General features: G+C 40.0%; 1 protein-coding gene across 2 annotated transcripts in view; it reads right to left on the reverse strand.

The window, feature by feature from the left end:
- Window positions 1–21,506, reverse strand: part of LOC110155179 (ras-associating and dilute domain-containing protein-like) — a 63,402-nt gene that overhangs the window by 22,340 nt on the left and 19,556 nt on the right. For both annotated transcript variants that reach the window (XR_008631783.1, XM_055150618.1), the window contains exons 5-10: window positions 18,951–19,348; window positions 11,764–12,060; window positions 10,054–10,398; window positions 7,070–7,107; window positions 6,065–6,249; window positions 5,661–5,770 (exon numbers count right to left, since the gene is read on the reverse strand). Coding sequence is in view for 1 of the 2 variants with exons in the window: in XM_055150618.1 (XP_055006593.1) it covers window positions 5,661–5,770; window positions 6,065–6,249; window positions 7,070–7,107; window positions 10,054–10,398; window positions 11,764–12,060; window positions 18,951–19,348 (1,373 nt within the window). In the remaining variant the exon portion in view is untranslated. The remainder of the gene's footprint in view (window positions 1–5,660; window positions 5,771–6,064; window positions 6,250–7,069; window positions 7,108–10,053; window positions 10,399–11,763; window positions 12,061–18,950; window positions 19,349–21,506) is intronic.

The following is a 21,506-nucleotide window of genomic DNA, read 5'->3' on the forward strand; positions in this document are numbered from 1 at the left end:
GAGGCTCGCTCCTCCATTGTTTTCAGGATCACTGTGGTCATGGTGAACAAAAGATGGAGGAGAATCACAACTGACATCCAGACATGTCAGAGATGCACTTATACAACTTTGTTTACTTGTCATGACACAGACATCCCATAATTAATGTTTTTGCTGAATGAAATGGTTCTGTAGTGGAATAGTTGTGTTCAAGTAACATGACAGCTATGTAGAACTTCTATAGTCAGAAGTCTATGCTGGAACTTGCTGATTGCAGATGTGTTGAGCAGGTTTATGTTCTATCCAAACAAAAACTAGCACAAAGTTCATCGTCTTCTCTGTCAGTACAAATAGACAGAAGTGAAACATTTGTTCAGTAGCTTAATAAGGTCCACTATTATTCAACCCCAAAGATGTGATTATTGTCAGTTGAAAGGAATTTAACATATATACAAACCTGCACAGCCAGGACTGAAGGACATTAATTTTAAAGGGCCCATTTGAAGACTGTGCAGTTGATAGAATGTTGATCACAATTTCGATTTGTGTGTCAAATGATCTCCAAACTCATATAATCGAGTTAAAACGAGCATAACAAAGTTTATTTTTTATATAAATAAGTATCCATCCATTTTCGTCCGCTTATCCGGGGCCGGGTCGCGGGGGCAGCAGCCTAAGCAGGGACTCCCAGACTTCCTTCACCCCAGACACGTCCTCCAGCTCCTCCGGGGGGACCCCGAGGCGTTCCCAGGCCAGCCGAGAGACATAGTCCCTCCAGCATGTCCTGGGTCTTCCCCGGGGCCTCCTCCCAGTGGGACATGCCCAGAACACCTCCCGAGGGAGGCGCTCAGGAGGCATCCGGAACAGATGCCCGAGCCACCTCAACTGGCTCCTCTCGACATGGAGGAGCAGCGGCTCTACTCCGAGCTCCTCCCGTGTGACTGAGCTCCTCACCCTATCTCTAAGGGAGCGCCCAGCCACCCTGCGGAGGAAACTCATTTCGAGCGCTTGTATCCGCGATCTCGTCCTTTCGGTCACTACCCAGAGCTCATGACCATAGGTGAGAGTAGGAACGAAGACTGACCGGTAAATCTTCTTCACCACAACGGTCCGATACAGCGACCGCATCACTGCCGAAGCTGCACCGATCCGCCTGTCAATCTCACGTTCCGTCCTTCCCTCACTCGTGAACAAGACCCTGAGATACTTGAACTCCTCCACTTGAGGCAAGGACTCTCCACCCACCCGGAGAGGGCAAGCCACCTTTTTCCGGTCGAGAACCATGGCCTCGGACTTGGAAGAGCTGATCTTCATCCCAGCCGCTTCACACTCGGCTGCAAACTGCCCCAGTGCACATTGCAGGTCCTGGTTCGATGAAGCCAAAAGGACAACATCGTCTGAAAACAGCAGGGATGAAATCCTGTGGTCCCCAAACCGGACCCCCTCCAGCCCCTGACTGCGCCTAGAAATTCTGTCCATAAATACAATGAACAGAACCGGTGACAAAGAGCAGCCCTGGCGGAGTCCAACATGCACCGAGAACAGGTCTGACTTACTGCCGGCAATGAACACAGCTCCTGCTCCGGTCATACAGGGACCGGACAGCCCTTAGCAAAGGGCCCCGAACCCCATACTCCCACAGCACCCCCCACAGGACACCACAAGGGACACGGTCGAATGCCTTCTCCAAGATCCACAAAACACATGTGGACTGGTTGGGCAAACTCCCATGAACCCTCAAGCACCCGATGGAGAGTGTAGAGCTGGTCCAGTGTTCCACGGCCAGGACGTAAAAATAAATAAGTATATTTATTTTATTTTTAAATATAGAGATTGTAGAACAGTTGGATATATAGTTTATTTTGGACACATTTACATTTTTCTGCCTTATTTCATGTTCAAAGTATATTATTCATTTTATGCGAAAAACACCCACAGCCACACTCATCACTCCACGCCGACGAGGAACAGAACGGAGGAATGAACCGAAAAAGCGAGTGCAATGTACCACTTCTAGACACAACTGAACAACTGAGTCACTGCGAACACGCCGACAATCCAGCGGTTCCAGACACCACCCTCCCTACACGCCACAACTGAACAAAGCCCAGAGTCACCGTGAACGCCACAAACAGACAAAACCACTCACCCATCACACTGTTATGTTTCGTTTAAAGTTCAGTGCAGTTTATTTGTGAAAAAAAGTTTGAAAATAGACCAGTAACAGTGCGCTTTATAATCTAGAGCGCCTAATAGCCAGTAAAACACAGTAATTGGATCTTTAATGTGTGCAAGTTAGGGTCACATCTCAACATTTTAACCCATTTCTTCAGGCCGGATTTTAATTTGGTCAGATCAGAAAAAAAGCTGCCTCACCTATCTTTAAAAGGCAAAGATTGAAGAACGATAGACAACTGCTTGGGGTGTCATGGTGCAATATCACAGCAGGAGAAAGAACTAAGTGGGCAGAGCTAAAAATGCTAACTAAAATATCCCTGACTTGTGGGGGCTTGTGGTTTAAAATCAGGTACAGGCGCTTTAAGTACGGCTAAACGAGGGTCTCCTCCCCCCCAGAAGACACGCTCACATACAAGTCCTCTCTTTTTCTCTCAGAATGCCCTTCTGTGGTGGACCCATTACAATCCTACGGGCCCCTTATCCCCGGCTCGTGTCTGATTATTTTCTTTACTTCATGCACACATTAGAAGCAGCAGCAGTGGGAGCCCAGACAGAGCAGGGTTACACCTAAATAGCCGTTAGCGCAGTGGTGAAGCTAAATGTTGTGGTTGCGAGCTCAAACATCCATTGATCACTTTACAAGGGAGCAGGAAGTTCAAGGAGTGCAGTGAGGAACAAGAATCCATGTGGAACTTGCTATTAGAAAACGCAACATTCCAACAATGATTTTTTGGGACTGTTACATCCCATCTGGGTTGGTATGGAGAAAGCAGCTGTTCTAAGATTTTACGCAAATCTTTCTGGTCTTTTATTTGCTTATTGATATAATTTAACATGATGAAATACAGGCGGATGGAAGTATCAGCTCATAAAGAGAAAGAACAAAGTTGAAATTGGGGGTAGATATTGTTAGGATAAATAACTAGGCTTAGCTATTTTGTACAATCACTTCTATAGTTTGTTATTGTACCGAGGTCATTTGAAGATCAGGGCTCTGATCACAGCAGTGAGACTCATACATATATGTCAAGACAAATGCAGGGAATTCTAATCTATCTAATAGCAAACTAACTAAATAGGACAAGAACTACTGATAGGGATGATGTCATGACTTGGTAGCCAGATAACTCCCCGGATGGAGTCTGATCGAACTGTGCAACGTGCCAATAGAGGCCTGGCTGACCTGTGCACCAACGAAGAGGCGCTAAGTCTAAACCATGGTCGCCTCCCACTATAGTTTGCGTATAAAAGTCATTGTATAAGTGTAAAAATTGAGTCTCTGCATGGGAATGTCAGCACAGACTCCTTGTACAAGTATGACTTTCTAATATTGGAAAAAAGTAAATTATCTGGACTTTATTCTGTTTCAAGTGTATTTTTTATCTAAGAAGAAAACTAACGAACACATGAGTAAAAGGTTGTTTTCCTCAACAATATGTCTAAAAATGTATTATTTCAGAATTGTTGTTTTGGAGAAATATAAAAAAATATACATATATATCAAATTACATAATTCAAACTATTAAAAAGGACTGTGATGAGCTGATTAGAAAAAAAATAAATAAACAATCAAACAGCTTTTAATGTAATCTGCTCTTTTTGTGGTTATTTTCAAGGTTCTTTTTTGTACAATGCTTGAATCTGGATAATACTAAAAAATATTTATGTATTTATTTTAGGCAAGTAAGAGATTTACATTATTTTACAATGGAACATATAACATTAGTGAAATCATAATGGAAACAACAAAAATTGTGCCCAAAAATGAGTGACAAAGAAGAAAATGTATTTAATCCCACCCCCACTTCTAATCTAACACAATGATCTTACTTTCAGACATTTTACATTAAACCAGTTAGTAATTTTGGGGCCCTAGGTGAACTTCAGTTTGGGGCACCTATACTGCACTGTTTAGTTGTTTTGTATTGAATTATGGTGGATTGGAAACTTGTCTTATTAGTTCGGTCACCTACTAGCTAACCAGAGGCGAAAGTTGTTTTATTTTTTTTTTTTACAATTTACAATTAGATTTTTGTTTAAATCCATTACATATGATTATGATTATACTAGGATTCTGTTCAAATCAGGGTCAAGCTGTCTAGTCCATTCTAACGTGAAGGGGGGATGCTTTGACAGCTAAAATAATTTTGACAATCATATACTATTTTAATGACGATTTCTTGTTTAAAAGTAACCTACTCTCATTTAATGTCATATTGAGAGAAATTCAAGTTTATCTGAGGTCTCGGTCATTAATGGCACTGAGGGCAATTGGTAGGCGCCCCTTCCACGTTCAGGGGCCCTAGGTGGCTGCCTACTGTTGCCTAATGGTAGTACCGCCTCTGCATTAAGCTATATGAACTATTTACGTACGGACAGAGTCACTGTTATAGTTTGGTAACATAACGATCAACATATTGCGATAATACATAAGGATACCAGCAATGGTTCCAGACAGCAAATACAAGTAATGTAATGGACAGCACCAGCAAAGGTAAGGAAACAACAAACATAAAGCAGCACTACAGAGGCCGTATGTTCTAATATTAAGACCCACTCTCTATATATATTGTAACCAGACCATATGTTTATAGAACAGCTTGAATTTATTTATTTTTATTTTGGCATTGCTTGAGATGTGTATCCAGACTGTTCAAGAGTTTTAAACCACATATAGACACACACAAACTTTTACGGGTAGTTTGAAAATTAGGCAATTGGGCAACTCTTAACTCTAATTTTGAACAAGTTTTTTTAGATTACTTGGTAGTAAATTGTTGAATGCTCTAAATCAGGGGTCATCAAACTAAGGCCTACTCCAGCTGGCCACGCCACTTTTTTCGTCACCTTACAAGCTCGAGATCAAACAGTGACAGTCAACACACGGGCAGAGTTCTGTAGTGCACTTAAGGACAGCAAAATGACGAGTGTTAAAGTACAAAAACTTGACAGAGAATGCAGAGTTTTCAAAGAATAGTGGACAAACAAATATTTTTTGTTCAGTGTAAGGACCATGCAGTTTGCCTGATATGTAAACAAAGTGTGGCGGTTTTCAAAGAATAAAATCTGCGTCATCAGGGTCATATAATTCTGTTATATGGCCGACACGACCCCGGCCCCCATCACAGTCAGGAGCCATAATGTGGCCCCAAGAGGAAAAAGTTTGGTGACCCCTGCTCTAAATAAAATGACCAGTGTATAATATTTCACAAGGTCAGGAATCTTTAGGCGCTTGGATTGCATGAAAAGATTATGGGTGTGTTCTAAAAATCCAACTTTATGGATAATTTGTAAAGCTCGTTTCTGTAACATAATCAATGGATGAAGTGCACACTGGTGTTACCCCACACTTCAACACAGTTTGTGAAATAAGGGAGAACCAATGAACAGTAGACCGTATGAAGGGCATTTTGATAATATTTCAAATTAAAATGTTTTAAGATTTACATTTTATAGAGCTCCCCTGTTTGAAACATGGTTAAAAGTCCCTAAGTTAAGCTTACCTTAGTAATATAATAGACACACTGTTGGAACGCCAGCATTATAACCTCTTCCAGGACAGCTATGGTCTCCTCCATGGCTGATCGCACACAAGAAAGATAGATCTGAAGAACTGAAAAATATACAAGAAAATGAATTATTATTGCCTACAGCAACCAACTATTAAAGGACACATATTATGCATTATTTGTAATCTTAGCAAATATGCCTCAGTGTAAGCACACAGTTGTAATGAATGTGATTTGACAGCAGAAATACTTGGTGATGATTTATGGACTGCCTGTGACATAACAATCCTGGATGAATGAGTGAAATACAAGCCCAGGTATGAGGCAGGTTTTTAGTGGTCGAACAATGTTATAACATGGATAAAAGCTCCAAAAAGTGTCCTTTAAACATGTCTTACACAGGTTGTGTTCATTGCCGTGCATATGTCCCTGCTCCTTCCTGCTCCTCCACTCCAGAAGCTCGGGCAGCTGGAACTGGATGAAGTGCAGGAGCTCCAGGCTGTTGGACATCCACATCACCAGGGGGCGCAGGCCTGAGATCACGGCCTCCGGAGTGAGAGGCTGTGACTGCTCTGGTTCTAAACTGTGACAAGAGAAGATATGATGGTGGAACAGCAGGAATGTTGTAGTTTCGAGTCACGCTCACGTCACAAAACTTAAAGATGTTTGGAAACGGATGACAACTTCCTTTGGGTTCTGTTAGCAATAATAACTCTGACAAAATCTGGGAAAACTGAGAAAATGTCCCACTTTTCTTCATCTAGATGTTTTGTATTTATTTTTTTATTTTTAGAAATTACCTATTAATTTGTGTTTCACTAGCAAGGACCATGCCACAACAATGGAATACAATAACACTATTTATTGACATTTGATAGATGTGAGAGCTGTTGGGAGACTCAGGGTGGGGGTATAATCTCCAATCCAAAATAGTCACCCAGCTGAATCAGAACATCCCTCCTTGAAGATGCTGTCATCGGACAGAAGGATGGATGAGAGACACGTGTGGGAGGGAGGTGGTCAAGAGCTCTGACGCAGACGGTGTTGTCGGGATAGGCCGTATAAATAGGGCTTCTGGCTAATTGAAGGCGTGGTTGAGATAAGATGTGGTTGGTTGGAGAGGAGGTTGAGGCGTGGTCCAGCTCCTGAATCTCAGTTAATCATATTAACTCCACATTATAATTTGTATAATTGTAGCGTTCCATAAGTGACATGATGTGATTAGAGTCCCGTCCCCCATGGAAAGCTTTGGTAGGTTGTGAAGACGCTGCTGTTGAATCTATGGTTTTATCACAAGCCCAGTGTCAGTAACTACACCGGAAGTTGTTATCCTCATATTTCCAAGAGTCTTCTGGTAAGAGTGATTAGAGCCTGGTGGTAATTTAAATGTAGCTTGTACTTACTCTTCAGACTGGACAGCAGCGAGCTGCTTTGTGAGCTCCTGTGAACAAGAATTTAAAGTCATTTTGATACTGATACTTCACGTTTGTGTAATTAAGGTTAAGGTAGACTTTAACCCCTTAAAGCCAACTGTCACAAATATGGGACAAACCGTTTGGAACCTATGGCAAGCACTTGCTCTTAGTTGTCACAAATTTGCAACATGCCCAGATTTCTTTCTTTTTTTGCTATAGTCACATTAATAAACTTAATTTACCGTCTACATAAAGGCAAAAACATTATATATATATATATATATATATATATATATATATATATATATATATATTATATATATATATATATATATATATATATATATATATATGCATCTATGATGTAAATTCAGGCGTTAAGGGGGTAAAAGTGACTATATTACACAGTTTTTTGATCTGTGTTCTAATGTAGTTTCCTCATCACAAACACACTTGGAGTTGTGTTTTGTTTTGCTCGCACACATATTTAACACAGAAATCCTGCAGATTTAGTTCTTCTCTCAAACAGAACATACTTTGTTCCACCTTGTGATGTCATGTGGCAATACAGGAAGTGCTCCACTGTGTTTTTAAACTCCACACACCTTCACTAGAATCATCTGGATCATTTCAGCTCTGGAATTGTCAATATCTACTGAACAAGTGGTAAAAGGTATTAATTTGAAAAGTACAGCTCCTTGACATCACAAGGTGGAAAAGAGCATTTTGAGCTTTGAAGATGTAGACAGACTAATAATAAAGAGTTACTCCAACATGTGTGAATGAAACAAAACACAACTCCAGGTCTGTTTTTGAGGTGGTAACAGCATAAGAACATGGCTCAAAGCTCACAAGAGTTATAAGAGTTTTAATGTCCCCCACTGAACCCGAAAACTTCTTGCTATGAAGCGTGGGTGCTAGCTAGCCACTCAGCCACCATACAACCCATAATAACTACTTTCCACCACTGAAAATCCTTTGAGTGCCACTTTAAAGAGTTCTATATTACACAAAATTGACTCTTGTGATTTAAGCCATGCTATAATGTTGTTACCTCCTCAAAAACAGACCTGGAGTTGTGTTTTGGTTCATTCATATGTTTGAGTAATCCTGCATTATTAGTTTGTCTATATCCCCAAAGCTCAAACTGCTCTGTTCCACCACGTGACGTCATGAAACAGTAATTTTCTGCTGTTTTTACCTTGATTGAAATGGTCAGTTCCAGGGCTGAAACTGCCCAAATAAGAGAGAAGAACTAAAGCCTAAATATGGATTTGTGTGTCATGTGTGAATGAAACCAAACAAAACTCTGGGCATGTTTAGATGAGGAAACAACATTATAACATAGATCAGAAACCTGTGTAATATAGGACCTTTAATTTGTTCCAAAGCTGGGTAACCACTGTTGAATGGAACCAATTTCCACGGCAAATATTTAGAATAGTCAATATGAATACATCACTAACAGCAAAAGAACCAGACCACACAATTCAGCAGCCAGGTCTGCCACATTTTTCTTTGCCAAATCCTTCTGAATATATGAGATTAGATATTTCTTCAAAGAGAAAAGTGAATCAGGGTGGACGATTAAAGACAGCCAATCGGATATCAAAGTGTTATGCAAACTAGTGTTACTTCATCTTTAAGGTCCCGTATTACACAAAATTTACTCTTGTGAGCTTCAAGCCATGCTAAAATACTGTTACCTCCACAAAAAGCATACCTGGAGTTGTTTTGTTTCATTGACACTTATTTGGGATACCCATTATTAGTCTGTCTGCACCTCCAAAGCTCAAAATGCTCTGTTCCACCTTGTGATGTCATGTAGCAGTAGTTAGCAGTTACCTTTTACTCGTTACATGCAGCCATTCGGACATACCATTTCCATTTTGTATCAAACGTCCCTGTACTAGCCTTTTTTTTTTTTTTTTTTTTTTTCAACATTCCGCCATTCTGACCACACGGTGTACGGGAGGAGGCGCAGTGTCTACAAGGAAAAAAAGGTGACACTACAAACTATGAGTAGGTTTTCAGAATGGTGATATAAAAAGTGTCAGAATGGCTGCATCAAAAAGTGGGGGCATGTTGGAATGGAGGGTTGTCGGAATGATGGAATGTCAGGGTGGGGGTCTGCCGGAGTAGCCTGATTCATCAGCCAGTTTCACTTCGTGGAAACTGTCTGACCTCGCACCATTAGGATTTGTTCGCTGGACGGTAGGTGGGTATGTTTTTATTTAACCAATCGCTTCTATTTGGTCGTGACATATGTAATGCGCCAAATCCTGTAGGAAGAAGGACAATAGCATCTTTTTCCTTGATAAAATTCACCAAACATTCTCTTTGTTCCAGCTATAAATCCTCGATCTTGGGAATCTCCTGGAATCTCCTATCTGTCTACATCCATCTCGACTGCTTTGTTTACTGTTGTGCTGTACCACAGAAGGGCCCCAGACAGGCGCGACAAGTTTGACGTCACGGCTTCAGAGCTCTTCTCTGATTGGCCGGTGCGCAGTCTACAATTTCTGGGGTTCATGCAAACCATCTAGTGTATTCTGATTCCTGACCTAGTCACTGGAGAGAAATGAAACTGAGCAGACGCGCAAGGTGACGCCAGCCTGGCTACTGTTGGAGAGGCCGTATGTCAGAATAAGGCTTGTACCCCCATTTACCTTTTGTCCAGTAGAAATGGAGGTGAAGGTGTATTGGTGTATAAGGTGTATAATGAAGGTGTACTGAGTTTAAAAACACAGTGGAGCACTTCCTGTATTACCACATGACATCACAAGGTGGAACAGAGGTTTCTGTCTGAGAGAAGGGTTTGTGTGTTAAACATGTGTGAATGAAACAACATTGTAGAGATGAAAAAATAGTGTAATATGTGTTCTTTAATGCTCTTGGAGCTGTTTACAATGAGCACTTTGAACACAATCCTACTTTTTACAGATAAATCACAATCCCTCCCTTCAGCTTACCCACACATTGCTCTGTAGATGACTGGCTGTGAGCAGGAGCAGTCTGCGTAGCTGTGACGCCTGCAGGCTAGTAGCACAGTACTGGATACACGTGCTGAGAAGAAAGGCTAAAGTCATCTGTGGTCTCTCTGTACTAACTATGCTGTGTAGTCCCATGGTTATTATCTCCTTGGTAACAGTGTCCAAAGAGTGTGTTGGAAAGCGTATGGTCAGGTCGTGTCCTTGTGGTGTTTTGAAACACAGAGGTGGACAGGGGGAAGTGGAGAGGCAGGTGCTGCACAGGAGCAGTTCATCTGGAGAGGTGGGAGAGTGGGTCAGTAGCCAGGGCTCAGTGGTCAAGAAATCCTGAAAAAGAAAGAAAAAACATATTAAGGATAATTAAGATAAATGCTGCATAAGTGTGTCACAGTAATTACAAATCATGCATGTGTGCCATACTGGGCTCAACAGTTAGCAGGGATTTCCGGTAAAGAGAGTTCAAAATGTAGAAAAGTTTAATGGAGGCTGATGAGATAATGGGGTAACTAATGGCCAAAACACACACTTGAGATATTTCCACGTTTTACTGAATTGGCTTTATTTGAACACTTAGATCCATATAGTAACTTCACAGCTCTCCTGACAGCTCGTGGGTGAGTTTGTTGTAATTTAAAGTTACATTATTTGGTGAAAATGCCAATAAAAAATAAATAAAAATTGTCCCTACATATCATTTGTAAATATCAGCAAAGCTTATTAGCAATCACTTTATTTGAATTCTAAACAATCAGTATCAGCATCGGCCATGTACATTTTTGATAGGGGTGGGGGCATCTGCTTACTTCCGTGGAGTTGTTATTGATGGAATGTTCCACAGTATACCATTAAACCTATGTATCTTGTATGTGTCAGTTGAGTTTATTTATTTCAGTGGGACAGCATGTATTAATGAACAGCAGACTATTTTACTACTTAACTACTCAGTTTTTATCTCAAAGCAGTCAGCAGTATTATGTGCTTCACGGAGATCTGGCTTCATACTAACATCCCAGACAACATGGCAAAGGAGAAATTCAATTTGTCAACTGGACAAAGTTTATTTGGTTGAATGTGTTTCGCAGCTCATCATGCTCCTTCAGTTCAGAACTGAAGAAGCAGCTTGGATGAACTGAAGTGTATGTTGAAGCTACGGAACTTCATTGCCAGTTTAGCTGTAGGATGTGACTTCTGGGAGCTGTGGTGGGGGCGCTGGAGCCGTCGCCTTGCCCTCTTTGTACATGTATGATTGACTGGATTGAGTCGTCCATCTTGCTCCATTGTTTGTGAATCCCAGTGTTGACTTAATTCCCGATTTTGAGACTTTGAGCTGAACTATGCTGCTGAAATGCACATAACTATTTATGTACAAGTCCTCTCAACTAAATTACGTGTAAAATAAATGTACAACTTAGTTCAAAATGGAACCTTGCCTCTGTGTTTTCAAAAATGAACTTGTGTGACCTTTTTAGTTATTTTGCTGCTGCTTGGTTCATAATTAAGCTGTTTTATTTACTTTCTTGACCATCACCACTCCATCTTGCCACACATGGAATATTCCAGGTGGAGCAATAACATCTTCATGGTGACAAGGTGGCTGACCTTCACCAGAAAAGTTAAAGTTTCAAATTTTCAAGCAAAATGTTCCTCTTATAAATCAATACTATTACTAACTACTACGTATGGCTGCCTTACCTGGTGGCTTGGACTAGCGGGGTCTTTAAACATAAACAGGTAGCTGTGTCCAATGCCGATGACATCTCCAGAGCTGAGCATCACCTCCGCATTCAGATGCTCCCCGTTCTTCGTCACTACGGCGATCGGGCACGGGCGCAGGGTCGTCGGGCGGCCGTTTGGAAGCCGGTGAAAACTGCAGTGTGTCGAAAGGATGTCATCAGCGGAAAGAACTATGTCGACTTTTGATTCCTGGTTCGGGTCAGATGTTCGACCCACCGTGACATTCGGACTTGTCAGGAGATATATGAGAAAGTCCTAAAGAACAGATAGAGGGGAACATACTGTATGAACAAATGAAAGAAACAGTAAAATGCATTGCTCAAAATGATCAATTGTTCTGGTTTAGATAAGGCTCAGTTAAAGGGGTACAACCCTTATTCCAACATACCGCCAGTCCGACAGACCCCCACCCTGACATTCTATCATTCCGACAACCCTCCATTCTGACATGCCCCCATTGCGACACATTTTGATGTTGCCATTCCGACACCTTTACCATTCTGACAACCTATTCATAGTTTGGAGCGTCACCTTTGTTGCCTCGTATATGCTGCGTGGACCGTGCCTCCTCCCGTGCACCACATGGGCTGCACCTCTAAAACAGAACTAAAACCAAGACTAAACCAGAACTAAAACCAGGACTAAACCAGAAATCTGAAATAAAACCAGAACTAAACCACTAACCAGAACTAAAATCAGGACGAAAACCAGGTCTAAGCCAGGTCTAAATCAGGACTAAAACCAGGTCTAAACCAGGACTAAAATCAGGACTAAAACCAGGTCTAAACCAGGTCTAAAAAAGGTCTAAACTAGGACTAAACCAGGACAAAACCAGGACTAAAACCAGGTCTAAACAAGGACTAAACCAGGACTAAAACAAGGTCTAACCAAGACTAAACCAGGCCTAAAAAGGTCTAAACCAGGATTTAACCAGGACTAAACCATGCCGCACGCACCGCGCCTCCTACGCCGCCAGTCCTAGAAAATATTGTCCCGAAAACAGTAGCGCCACAACTTAATAATTACCTTGTGTATGAATGGTGGAATGTTGAAAAAAAGCTAAAGTGCTGCCACTCTGACCAAGGAAAAAAAACAATGTTGGAGTGCAGGGATGCTTGATAAAAAATGGAAATGCCGCCCCTTTGACACTGATGTCCAGTTGTCGGAATGGCAACATGTAACCCAGTTAAAGGTGCTGTATCTGACTTAAAAACTAAAAAAAACAGAACAAGTTCATTTTAAACCATTTGCATTGGTCCGTTATTCCTCACTTACCTTATGTATTCTGAACGTCCTAATTATTCACAGAAATGTGTTTACAAGCAGTTTTCTCAACTGAAATGTTGTATTTCCAGTTACAGGCTCATTTTGTGATGAATTTCTTAGGGTATTTGAGCTCAACTAAAAACACAAGTTAATGTTTCCAAACTTTGAGAACCTTACTTTTTCAAATGCCTCAGTCAGTGTGTTGATTTGAAATACTTTTAAGGGAAGTAGTGAAAGCTGCACGACTAAATCAACACATTAAAACTCCACAGTCCATTTTCCCAAACTAAAACAATAAACAGCAGCGTCTGGTCCCAGCACACACACGTGTCCTGAAAGCCCTGTAGTGTACGCAGCCACTAGGGGTGTCAAAAGTATCCAAAATCTGATACTGATCGATACTAAAACTACATTTGAGCAGGTATCGGTTCTAAAGTCACTTTCACAGGACAAAAATGAACCTTTCCTGAATAGCTGCACCACTGAAGAAATATTTACATGTAACTCCACATGGTAATATAAAACAGTACTAATTTAAGGCTGTCATGATTATTTTGCTAATCAATTAATGTAGTGATTATTTATCTCAATTTACTGATCATTGATTAGTTGTTTAATACATGAAAGCCCGCCAAATGTATACTAAAGGTGCATTGTGTAACTTTTCTGGTGAAGGGTCTGTCAAGTAGTTTTCATCAAAATATAGATATATATCGTTTTGTTTATTGTAGACTGCCATATCGATACATCGCCAAGAGTATTTTTTTTTAAATATAGTTTACTAAATTATTTTGTTACAGTGCTACACTTTTGTTGCTTGTTTAGTTGAATGAAACTGGTTTATGCAGTCCAAACTGTCAGGTATCTTGGTCTGAAAAAAGAACCTAATAACATAAATTATCTGAAGACCAAATGTACCTCATTGAAAGTACATATCATATCGAACTGTAAGTGCACGGTATTGAAATATGTATCATATTGTGGTCTATGTATGGAGGCATGCATCGTATCGGCAGCTTCTTAATGATACCAAGCCCTAATGGAGGTGTTATTGCTTAGTTATTCATATTATTGCTTATCTTCATGAAGACCAAACCAGAACAAGTTACAGGTTCAGATCTGTGGAGAGGCGACCCCACTCACAGTCAGAAAGCCTGTTTTGCTCTGTATTTTTTAGCTACTGAACCACCTGTAACTGAATAAATGTAAGATAGTTATAAAGCATTTTTCATAAATTACCTTTTCGCTTTTTACGCATTCATCCAAGATATAAATTCACTTTAATTAATATATTCATTCATATTTTTATTCATTTAGTCTGCTCCAAAAGACAAATCTGATGTACTGAGGACAAACTGGGAACGACAAGTGAGCACACAAAGACTGAGGCGGGGCAGAAAAAATATTGATGCCAAATATTGGTAAAATTTTCAATATTGAATGGATACAATATCACTAATATCGCCAATAACTGATATACCATCCCAACGTTTTACGAACAGATTATTCAATGCAGACAGCACACCTACTAGGACTTACTTTGACCTTAGGAGCTGCTTTTACAGTATATCTGTCCTGGGGCACAACACATTGTAGTTTATTACAAGAAAAAATGTAGGTACAGTTGCAATTAGAAAGCAGCTCAGTTCTAATTAAGAATGGCGCATTGATGAACACAATCCAGACTAATTCAAAGTCCAATAGTGTGTCCATTGTTGGTTTAATCCAAGCCTGATTAAACAAAACAACATTCCATTATTCCTAGAGAGTGTCCTGTGATGCCTTGTCTTTCCAGCTGAACAGATTTGTGTAGCATTGCCTCATGGGTGTTGTGTAACTGTGTAGAGTGAGTGAGATTGGAGCAGTGACAGTTACAGCGGACGATAATCATTCAGGAAACAGCTCTGGCTCTGCTCTCTCAGCTTCCTCGTCAGTTCCTACTGTCTACTGACTGTTGACATGTGGTTTAACCTAGAAAATGATGATTCAGACTTTTATCTTTGACATAGTTTCGTGTGTGGAGTAATGGGTGATTGTACACTGAAAAACAAACAAAACAAACCTTTGACTTTGTTCCTTTGACTCTAATATTCCACACTATGACATAAAGTGCGTCCATACCTATGAAGAATGTTCTGGAGAATGTTTTTTTTTACCTTCCATTTCCATTGAATCATGCAGTTGAATTGCCACCTCCAAAAAGTTGCATACTGTACGTTTAAATTTGAAAACAGCAAATAATATGTTTTGCATTATTACAAACCTTAATTGTTTTTATTTCAGCTGGTTTAATCCAGTCATATGCAAAACTTTAAGGAAAAGTCTGGTACTTTGATTTAAAGGGTTAGATCAGGGGTCGGCAACCCGCGGCTCCAGAGCCGCATGTGGCTCTTTTATTCTTCTGTTGTGGCTCCCTGTGTCTTTGGAAAATAAATAATATTAGTATATGAGTATTTAATTACAATTTATTTTTATTTTAGTTTGCTCATTTTTAAATGTAATTCTAAATTTGTAGATAATGGGAATCTTGCAACATTCAGATAAAACGTTTTTAATATTTTTGTAGCTCAAAATATGCATCACAACTGCCCATCTGCCACACCCGGCACATACAATATCTGGCAGTCTGGACTTACCAGCACCAACACCAGTAGCATGATTTATTGAGCTTTTCAACCCCTTGTAGGTAAATGATGGATAAATCCAAGAAAATAAAAGTTTCTGAAGAAAACAGAATGTTTAATGTTATATGGGCAGATTCACGCTTCAGTACACACGATAAAATGATAATGGAACACAGAAGCAGACATATTTTTGGTTCACTGCAGATGAATAATCTAAGTTTGGGTTTTTATTTCCTATGAGAAGGACTCAAATACACATTAGGTATTTCATTTGAAAGTAAGCATCAACCAGGTGTCTTTTTTTCGGAGTTCAGAATGTTTGTATTACGTGCAGGAATAAAATTCCATGTTCTCTGTAGCATTTCATTGATTTGCAGCACACTATAGTCTTTTATACAGAGCACACAGGTAAAACAAATGATCTGCATCGCCTCATTTTAGAGTCAAAAGGGTTTTGTGGCTCCAGTGTTTTCTTTTCTGTGGGAGATACTCCAAATGGCTCTCGGAGTATTTAAGGTTGCCGACCTGGGTTAGAGGATATGGAAGATTCAACAAAGTCCTGTGTCTCAAACTACTTCATGATAAATATTTTGTTGATTTTCGAGAAAATGTATTCCTGAACTGGAAGATTTCCATGGAAACCTAATTTTTCAATAAGAGTTGAATTTATGGAGATGCAAGCTTGCTTATAGTAAGGACAATCAAAATGAAAACATACTTTAGTCTATTTTCTGGCTAAAAAGTTGCATACTCTGGCTTCATTTGTCTTTAGCCGTTATTCCCAAAGAACATGTGACTCATTTCTTTTCAACTGTACTAACTGTTATGAGGTCCTCACACTAATGACTGTCACTCCACATGGGACTCAAAAGAAACCAAAGGGTCACCACTAGAATAATGAAATACAGCAATATGCTGCATATTTCCCCATGTATCGTAAGTGTTATTGATGTGATTTTGAACATGTTGAATAAAAAATAAATAAATAAATGCTGCCCCATCGAAATGAGCTCCCAGAAGCCTAAATCGATATAAGTTACTTTATGTTTTTCCGTTTACAGTTGTATAGATCCAGTAGAGCCAAACCCTAATCCTAACCTCCCCGGTTTTACAACATATTTCTTTGGATTAGAGACAGAGGGTTTGATGCTTTTGCGCACGGTGATCACACTTTATACCTTTGTTATGTCAAATTTCTAGGGCCAGGCACGTTAACGCGTTAACTTTGCGTTAACTAATTAAGTCATTAACGCCGACAATTATTTTAACGCCGTTAACGCAGTTTTTATTATTTATTTATTTATTTTATTGTAAACGTCTGTTTCTCACTGGCTTTTAGTTTGAAAAAGTCCACCGCGAGCGTTTCTTTAAGTTTGACGTCTTTTCTTTACACTTTTTTCACTTTTTTCTGACCACGTGAGATGCAACGTGCCCGAGCCTCCGCGAGCTGCGGGCCCGGCCGCGGGTTCGGCCGCAGGCTCCTACTCCGGCCGCGGGCTCTGGCCGCGGGCTCCGGCCGCGGGTTCAGCTGCGGGCACCGGCTCTGAGCTGATCTTATTTCTTTAGTTCAGTGCTGGAGTCACTGATTTACCCAGATACCATTGGAAGAAAAAATGTGATTGGTCCATTTCCATTCCATTATATTAACCCTTTGTCTCCGAAGAAATATCAGTCCAGGTTTATAACACTGATCTAGAAATTATTACTAGTGTAGTTCATTACTCACAGCATAAAAAAATATTCAACAAATATATTAGTAGTACAAACGTCCATTCAATATTTTTTCTTGAGCCTTCCCTGAATACCCTGAAGGCTCTGAGGATTCTCCTGTGAAAGAAATGCTGTTTGCACAACAAATGTTTGGCTCTTTCATTTACATTTCCAATAAAAGTCGCTATACTCTACTTTTTAATTCATTAATTGGTTTAGCGTATAACAACTCGAACTCATGTGATTAATCGTGATTACATTTTTTTAATTTTTGCCCAGCCCTACAAATTTCATATGAATATGTGTAGGTAGTTCATTCGGACAGTCGTATTCTGCTCAAATAGGCTTCAACTAAAGGGAGCACATATCCACAGGTCCCACAGGTCAATTTAGCCATCGAATAATGTCCCACCATTATTCCCTTATTTAGATGAATTTAGGCAGAGGTATGTAGCTCATTTCCACAAGCCAATATCTTCTATCAAATACAGATCCCACTACTGAAAACACTGAAATCTTTTTTATTATATAGCTTTAAATATTATATATTTAATGTTATTTAATATAAAGATTTCACCTAATATCATAGGCTACAATGTGAATTTCCTATTATAATATAATGATTTTAAGGGGTGTGCAAAAATATCAATATATTGTATATTGAATGTGATGATACAGTATCAATATCGTGGGCTGCTGTATATGTATCGCCAAGAGTTTTTTTGGTATATTTTACTAAATTATTTTGTTACAGCACTACGGTTTTGTTGTTTGCTTAGAGGAAGCAAATTCATTTCTGCAACACATTTGACATTTTCATTGTTTTGATGATTAAAATGGGTGTGTTTCATATTAAATTTGCACAAGACGTGGTTTAACTTTTAGTGGTTTAGACAAGTGGTTTAGACTTTTAGTGTCACAGACATTATTTAGCCTTTATTTTTTTACTGAATCGTATCGAATCGATTTGAAATAGATCATATTGAATTACTGAATCGAAAGCTCAATATATTGAGATATGTATAGTACTGTGGCCCATGTATCGAGATATGTATTGTATCAGCAACTTCTTAATGATACACAGCCTTAGTGATATTTTATTTATACAGCGCCTTTCTAAACAAGGCTACAAGGTTTTCTACACATGGAAACAAAATAAAATCAAATATTAAATCCAACCTATACAATCATCTAACGCAGGTATTCTGCCGCAAATCTAACACTGGTCCAAACATACAATAAAACCAATACACTTTTAAAATGTTCTGCCTGGGGAGCTCAAATCGACGGCATTTAAACTGGAACAGCGCTTGAGGGTCGTGCACATGTGCAGTAGAGCTAGAGAGCTCAAATCAACGGGACACCAGAAAAAAAACAAAGTCACTCCACCAATCACAGTGATGTGCAAGGCATTTCAAATTCAAAACTGTCCGTTAGTCTACGAAAATAGTGCTGAATGGATAGATTTCTGGCCCAGTGCCACCCAGCCTAAACAGATGATGAGTATAATGATCGGGGGTGTGCAGAGACGGCTGAATGCAGTACCTGTGCGAGGCTGTGTCCCCTGAGCAGCAGCAGGTAAGGACAGTCCTGAGGCGGGTGAATGGAGTACTGTGTGCTGCTATCGCCGCTGCTCTCCGTCTCCTCTCTCTCCCACTCCGTGGCCCCTCGCTCGGCCCCGGTCCCGGGCTCACACAGGGCCTCTGTTCTGGCCCCCGAGTCCCCCGCTTCACTGACGCTGTGTTCTGGGTCCGTTGTGGGGAGCTCGCAGATCTGCAGTGAGGTCTGGCTCTGGTGTCTGGGGCTCTGCTGGGCGTGGCAGTCTAACATGTCAGTGGAACTCCTGCTCCTCCACAGAGCGCCACGGACGCTCGACCTCTCCATGAGCGTGGACGTGACCCGGGAGCGGCTCTTTTGAAGTTTTCGAGCCTGGGCGTTGATACCTGAAAAAAAAAAAAATTTAAGTAGAGGAAAAAGTAGCACGTTTGGTTCAATTAAAGAGACCTATTCTGCAAAATCGACTTTTCAGAGCTTTTAACTGTGTTATAGTTATTTCCCCTTCCCTTGGAGTGATTTGTGTATGTCTGAGCAGTCTTTAATTGTTTATTTTCAAGACGCCATTATTGATTAACCCCTGTTTTTTAGCACCACCAGCTTACGCCTACTTCTCTGTACTTACTTTGTTCTTCAATTTTATTTTCTTAATCGGTGTCAGATCCCATTGGACATCTCATTTTTCTAACACAGAAGTCATCGGATTTGTTTCTTTTATTAAGCTGTTTTAGATGAATATTGCGATTTAAAATGTGCAATTTATAACATAATGATCCACGGATGTCATAGATTATAACTATATAACAAGTAGCAAACACAGGCACAATAGGTCTTCTGTAACTTTTTCCAGTAGTCCCCAATTAAATCCAAATCCATGTACCACAAGATTGATGTAATATTTAGAGAACTGGTTATTTTTTACATTAAAGTTCCACATGGCATAAGTACATGGGAGTTGCCTGTTGATGAGTATTACTGTCCATTCCTGTTATTAGCAGAAGATCCTGTCATTTCAAAGGGTGTGACTGACAGGAGAATGAACCAGTCAGAGAGACGCATGCTCTGTTCTTGTCAAAACAAACATGACAGCTTAAATTTTTTAAATCTGCAGAGTCAATAATAGAAGACTCTTATTATGTTATGAGAATTTTCGAAAGGAGAGGTCCCATATTACACTATTTTCTGATCTGTGTTAGAATGTTGTTTCCTCATCACAAACAGACCTGGAGAATCCATGTATCATTCATTCATTCTTTTTTCAAAATAAAACCAAAAATAATAAGAAAAAAAAAACACTATTCATTATTATTTGTCCTCAAAGCCAAAATCTAAACCAGGACTGAACTAGGACTAAAACAGGACTAAACCAGGACTGAACTAGGAATAAAACAGGACTAAACCAGGAATGAACCAGGACTGAGTGTCAGGACGGGCCCGGAGGTGCGCCCGCGTAGACTGTTGGGTGACCGTGGGCGAAAGAACCAGCACAAAGCTCCAGGCCCCACGGAGCAAAGCGCAGCCGTCGCCCGATCGCACTTTGTGGACACCCTGTTCCTCCACAGGCTCTGGGTTCTCTCTCTTTCTCTCAAGTCCAAGATTAGTCTGGGTTTAGTCCTGGTTTAGACCTGGTTTAGACCTGCTTTAGTCCTGGTTTAGACCTGGTTTTAGTCCTGTTTTAGTCCTATTTTAGTCCTGTTTTAGTCCTGTTTTAGTTTTGGTTCAGTCCTGGTTCAGTCCTGGTTCAGTCCGTATGCGGCACAAAAGTCCAGCATCGCAGTTTGGAAACTGGAAATGGCCGTGATCCGTTTTCCATTATTCATTTAAACACAAAATCGAAAACTGAAAAAATAAATAAATAAAAAAGAATCGTTATCCGTTTTTTTTTTTTTTTTTTTTTTTTTTTTTTTCATTTTGGTTTGGGAGAAAAAAATGAAGAAAATAGTTGCGCTTTTTTTTCCGTTTACTTACTTTTGGCTTTATTTTGAAAAACTAATCACGAATGATATACGGATTTACATTGATTCTGGAGCTGTGTTTTGTTTCATTCACATATGTTATCACACAAACCCTCCATATTTAGGCTGACATTTTTTCTCTCAAACTGAAAACACTCTGTGCCACCTTGTGATGTCATGTGGTTATACATGAAGTGCTCCACTGTGTTTTTAAACTCCATACACCTTCACTAGAATCATTCAAATCATTTCAGCCCTGGAACTGCCAACCTCTACTGACCTAAAGATAAAAGATAAAAGCTTTTAACTTGAAAACTACCACTACCTAACATCACAAGGTGGAATAGAGGATTATTTGAATGAGGATTGCATGAAACAAAATACAAAGTTCTCCAGGTATGTCTTTGAACAGCATTATAAAATGGCTTAAAGCTCACAAGAGTCACGTCAGTAACATTTCCAGCACTTTTGAGAAATGTATCAAAAAAGAAAAGAAATGAGAAAATAAACATAGTGATAGGCCAACTTGTGTTCTCATTATTTCACAGTAAAAGCGGCTGTGCGGAGGCTGGTGAGGTGCCAGTCATTAGCA

The sequence above is a fragment of the Boleophthalmus pectinirostris genome, unplaced genomic scaffold (assembly GCF_026225935.1).
Source record: "Boleophthalmus pectinirostris isolate CB_2022bp ecotype Guang Dong unplaced genomic scaffold, ASM2622593v1 HiC_scaffold_14, whole genome shotgun sequence".
Taxonomy (NCBI): Eukaryota; Metazoa; Chordata; class Actinopteri; order Gobiiformes; family Gobiidae; genus Boleophthalmus; species Boleophthalmus pectinirostris.